The sequence below is a fragment of the Oncorhynchus masou genome, chromosome 6 (genome assembly GCF_036934945.1).
Source record: "Oncorhynchus masou masou isolate Uvic2021 chromosome 6, UVic_Omas_1.1, whole genome shotgun sequence".
Lineage (NCBI taxonomy): Eukaryota > Metazoa > Chordata > Actinopteri > Salmoniformes > Salmonidae > Oncorhynchus > Oncorhynchus masou.
Genome location: NC_088217.1, coordinates 81355589 through 81361330, shown reverse-complemented (window position 1 = coordinate 81361330; position 5742 = coordinate 81355589). Strand labels below are relative to the sequence as shown.

General features: G+C 49.9%; 1 protein-coding gene across 2 annotated transcripts; it reads left to right on the top strand.

The window, feature by feature from the left end:
• Window positions 1-230: 230 nt before the first annotated feature.
• On the top strand, window positions 231-5205 carry LOC135541225 (C-X-C chemokine receptor type 2-like). Of its 2 annotated transcripts, none has more exons than XM_064967323.1 (2): window positions 231-316; window positions 3725-5205. In XM_064967323.1, exons 1-2 carry the CDS (start codon window positions 310-312, stop codon window positions 4792-4794), a joined length of 1077 nt encoding a protein of 358 aa, XP_064823395.1. In that variant the 5' UTR covers window positions 231-309; the 3' UTR covers window positions 4795-5205. The 2 variants fall into 2 exon arrangements, with proteins under 2 accessions (XP_064823395.1, XP_064823396.1); XM_064967324.1 differs by lacking the exon at window positions 231-316 and adding an exon at window positions 370-388.
• Window positions 5206-5742: the final 537 nt, after the last annotated feature.

Sequence of the window (5742 nt, the reverse complement as noted above, 5' to 3'; positions counted from 1 at the left end):
CTGTCTGTCTCTATCTTGCCATAATATATAGTAATGTCCTCTCAGATTCACCAACAGCTGACAGAAAAAGAAACTGTCTAAAAAGTTCCAAACTATTGTCAAACTCTTTTTGATAATTCAATGAAAAAGTGGAGTGTATGACTTTCACTTGTAATCGTTGAGGAGGCAGAATTTGAGGCTGACAAATGACGCACGTGCAGTGACACAATATTGGTCACTAAACAGGATATCTTGACACTTCCATCCCAGCTGTGATGTCTTTAAAACAGTGGCAATTCCCTCTTCATTATCATAGAGCTGGTTGCAAAAATGACAGGTGAGAACCTATATAGTTTGTAGAATACTCATGAAATTCGGGATGGAGGGATGGATTTAGGTGGATGGATGGGTGGGTGGATGGATGGATGGGTTTGGTAGATGATGGATGGGTTTGGTAGATGATGGATGGGTTTGGATAGATAGATGGATGGGTTTAAGTGCATGGGTGGATGGATGGGTTTGAGTCGATGGATCGGTGGATGGATTTGGGTGGGTGGGTGGATAGATGGATGGGTTTGGATGGGTGGATGGATGAGTTTGGGTGGATTGATGGATTAGTTTGGGTGGATGAATGGATGAAGGAATGTGTTTAGATGGATGGTTTGGGTGGATGGATGAGTTTGGGTGATGTTTGGGTGGATGGATGTGTTTGGGTGATGGATGGGTTTGGGTGGATGGATGTGTTTGGGTGGATTGATGGATGAGTTTGGGTGAATGGATGAGTTTGGGTTTATGTTAGATGGGTGTCGGTGGATGGATGAGTTACCGTGGGGAGCGGCTGGATCTTTGGTGACTTCCTGTGTAAGTTCCTCAGCCTGGTTATGGAGGCTAGCTTCTACACCAGCATCCTGTTCCTGGTGTGTATCAGTGTCGACCGCTACCTGGTGATCGTTCGCCCCGCCAAGTCCCGTAAGGGCCTTGTGGATGAATGGATGAAGGGATGGGTTTGAATGGATGGATGGGTTTGAGTGGATTGATGGATGAGTTTGGGTGGAGCAATGGATGGGTTTGGATGGATGAGGGATGGGTTTGGGTGGAATGGATGGGTTTGGGTGGATGGATGGATGGATGAATGAATGGGTGGATTGGTTTGAGTGGATTGATGGGTTTGGGTGGATATATGGATGGATGGCTGGATGAATGGGTTTGAGTGGATGGACGGACGGGTGGATGTGTTTGTATAGATGGATGGGTTTGGGTGGATAGGTTTGATAGATGGCTGGATGGGTTTGGGTGGGTGGATGGATGGTTTTGGGTGGGTGGATGGATGGGTTTGCGTGGGTGGATGGATGAATGGATGACGGGATGGGTTTGGGTGGATGGATGGATGGATGGGTTTGGGTGGATGGATGGGTTTGGACGATGGATGGGTTTTGGTGGATGGATTGATGGATAGATGGATGGGTGAGTGGATGGATGGGTTTGAGTGGGTGGATGGATAGGTTTGGGTGGATGGATGGGTTTGGATGATGGACGGGTTTTGGTGGATGGATTGATGGATAGATGGATGGGTGAGTGGATGGATGGATGGGTTTGGGTGGATGGATGGGTTTGGATGATGGACGGGTTTTGGTGGATGGATTGATGGATAGATGGATGGGTGAGTGGATGGATGGATGGGTTTGAGTGGGTGGATGGATAGGTTTGGGTGGATGGATTGGTTAGAGTGGGTGGGTGGGTGGATGGATGGGTTTTGGTGGATGGATAGATGGATGGGTGAGGGGGTGGGTGGGTTTGGGCAGATGGATGGATGAGTTTGGGTGGATTGATGGATGTGTGTGGGTGGATGGATGAGTTTGGGTGGATGAATGGATGAAGGAATGGGTTTGGATGGATGGATGGGTGGGTTTGAGTGGATTGATGGATGAGTTTGGGTGGATGAATGAATGGGTTTGTTTGGATGAGTGATGGGTTTGGGTGGAATGGATGGGTTTGGGTGGATGGATGGATGGGCTTGAGTGGGTGGATGGATGGGTTTGGGTGGATGGATTGATGGGTTTGAGTGGGTGGATGGATGGATGGGTTTGGGTGGATGGATGGGTTTGGATGATGGACGGGTTTTGGTGGATGGATTGATGGATAGATGGATGGGTGAGTGGATGGATGGATGGGTTTGAGTGGGTGGATGGATAGGTTTGGGTGGATGGATTGGTTAGAGTGGGTGGGTGGGTGGATGGATGGGTTTTGGTGGATGGATAGATGGATGGGTGAGGGGGTGGGTGGGTTTGGGCAGATGGATGGATGAGTTTGGGTGGATTGATGGATGTGTGTGGGTGGATGGATGGATGAGTTTGGGTGGATGAATGGATGAAGGAATGGGTTTGGATGGATGGATGGGTGGGTTTGAGTGGATTGATGGATGAGTTTGGGTGGATGAATGAATGGGTTTGTTTGGATGAGTGATGGGTTTGGGTGGAATGGATGGGTTTGGGTGGATGGATGGATGGGCTTGAGTGGGTGGATGGATGGGTTTGGGTGGATGGATTGATGGGTTTGAGTGGGTGGATGGATGGATGGGTTTGGGTGGATTGATGGATGAGTTTGGGCAGATGGATGGATGAGTTTGGGTGGATTGATGGATGGGTGTGGGTGGGTGGATGGATGGATGGATGAGTTTGGGTGGATGAATGGATGAAGGAATGGGTTTGGAAGGATGGATGGATGGGTTTGGGTGGATGGATGGATGAGTCTGGATGGATTGATGGATGAGTTTGGGCAAATGGATGAGTTTGGGTTGATGGTTGGATGGGTGTGGGTGGATGGATGGATGGATGAGTTTGGGTGGATGAATTGATGAAGAGATGGGTTTGGATGGATGAGGGATGGGTTTGAGTGGATTGATGGGTTTGGGTGGATGGATGGGCTTGAGTGGGTGGATGGATGGGTTTGGGTGGATGGATTGATGGGTTTGTGGGTGGATGGATGGGTTTGGGTGGATGGATGGATGGGTTTGAGTGGGTGGATGGATGGATGGGTTTGGGTGAATGGGTGGATGGATGGGTTTGGGTGGGTGGTTGGATGGATGGATGGATGGGTTTGGGTGGGTGGATGGATGGATGGGTGGATGGATGGATGATGGATGGGTGTGGATGGGTGGATGGATGGATAGGTTTGGGTGGGTGGACGGACAGAAGGGTTTTGGTGGGTGGATGGATAGATGTTTGGGTGGGTGGATGGATGGGTTTGGGTGGGTGGTTGGATGGATGGATGGATGGGTGTGGAAGGGTGGATGGATAGATGGATGGGTGGGTGGGTGGATGGATGGATGATGGATGGGTGTGGAAGGGTGGATGGATGGGTTTGGGTGGGTGGACGGAAGGACAGAAGGGTTTGGGTGGGTGGATGGATAGATGAATGGGTGGGTGGGTGGGTGGATGGATGGGTTTGGGTGGGTGGATGGATGGGTTTGGGTGGGTGGATGGATGGACGGACGGATGGATGGGTTTGGGTGGGTGGATGGATGGGTTTGGGTGGGTGGACGGACGGATGGGTTTGGGTGGGTGTGGGTGGGTGGATGGATGGGTTTGGGTGGGTGGATGGAGGATGTGGTGGATAGATCTATAGAAAGACATGTGCAGAATATCTGTTGACTGTATAAGAAGCTTTAGATATAATAACAGTATAAGACTAAGTGATCATATCATAAAAAGAACCCCACTGACTACTGTTTCCCCATCTCCAACAGAGCTAGAACAATCATATGTCCTGGACTATGATTACAATTCAGCCAACGACTCCTATTACTTCAACATCACCTCCTTTGAGCTGAACTTTAACACATTCTCCTGTGCAGCTCAGCCCCTTTATCCCGGTGCCGTCATATTCCTGTGTGTCCTTCACATCGCCATCTTCCTAATGGCTGTTCCTGGTAACCTACTTGTGGGGCTCGTGATTGGCTTCAGTCAACAGTCCCTGACCCCATCCGACGTCTTCCTGTTTCACCTGACGGTAGCTGACGGGCTGCTGGCTCTGACCCTGCCCTTCTGGGCTGCTGCCACGCTCCACGGCTGGATCTTTGGTGACTTCCTGTGTAAGTTCCTCAGCCTGGTTATGGAGGCTAGCTTCTACACCAGCATCCTGTTCCTGGTGTGTATCAGTGTCGACCGCTACCTGGTGATCGTTCGCCCCGCCAAGTCCCGTAAGGGCCGCCGAAGGGCCTGCAGATGGTACGCCTGCACCTTCATCTGGGCTCTGGGGGGCGCCCTCTCTCTCCCTGCCCTCTTCAATGACGCCTTCACGCCCCAGAGCGGTGGTCCTATGAGGTGTGCTGAGCACTTCGAACTCAGTAGCGCCACCCACTGGCGGCTCGCTACTCGCGGCCTACGCCACATCCTAGGGTTCCTGCTCCCACTAGTCATCATGGTGGCGTGCTACAGCATCACCGTGGCCCGGTTGCTGCAGACGCGGGGCTTCCAGAAGCACAGGGCCATGCGGGTCATCATTGCCGTGGTGTTCGCCTTCCTCCTGTGCTGGACGCCGTTACACATGACGGTGATGGCCGACACCCTGATGAGGGCCAAGCTGGTGCGCTTCGACTGTGCTGAGAGGAACAGGGTGGACCTGGCCCTCCAGGTCACCCACAGCCTGGCCCTGGTCCACAGCTTTGTTAACCCAGTGCTGTATGCCTTCGTGGGGGAGAAGTTCAGGGGGAACCTGGTTGCCCTGGTCAGGAAGTCACGAGGACCAGAGAGGGGGTCGTCGTCTCGATTTAGCAGGTCCACATCCCAGACCTCAGAAGGGAATGGACTGTTATGATTGATCTGACAGGTTGTCCCCACATTACTTTGAATCAGGGTTGGGGTCAATTCCATTTCAATTCAGGAAGCACCCTAAAATTCCAATTCCAATGCTTTTCAATGCTTTTCAATGAGGACATTTTTAAATTCAAATTGGAGTTTGGTTCACTTTCTGAACTGAGTGGAATTGAAATGGAATTAACTTTGAAATGGAATTAGCTTTGAAAAACGTATAAGATTGTCCCTTTGTAACATATTGTAGCCTAACATTCCTTGCTTGACATTGAATATGTGCTGGCACTATCAGGCTGCTCCTGTATGTATGTGTTCTTTAAGTTAATGTCCCTCCATATACTAATGCCCCTGGTGTCTGTACATGTATATAATGCCTGTTGTATGTTGTATTAGGTAATAAATACCCTGTGCTGCTGTTGTTTGTCCAAAGCTGCTTGATAAGACACCAGACACATTCCCTCAAAGGGAATAATGACACAGTAAACACAACTGTGATGTGACCAACTAGTTCCAAATCTTTCAACACTCCAGAGTCAAAACAAAAAAAGTTACCTCCCAGTCAAGGGCTGGCAGATGTATTTTAGGTCTCAGGAAACTATCTCACCATACATGGTTCAAAAGGCTAGAATTGGCTCCCTTCTAGTGTTTGGTATTAAGAAGGCCCTACAGCCGGTTTATTACCCATGTGTTCTATCTGTTATTACCAAATGACTATTACTCCCATTCACCAGCAGAGGGCAGTCATTACATGGGTCTGAATGGGGATACCAGCTCTGACTGCAGCATAGGCCTCCTAATTAGCTAGCTGGTGAAGACAGCCAAAATGAGGTCACTACTATTTAAAAGCTGCCCAGAGTATGTCACAGTTATGATATTGGACCTGTCTTCTGTTTGGATGATGTGGATAGGGAGTGGTGAGAGAGAGAGAGAGAGAGAGACAGAGATAGAGAGA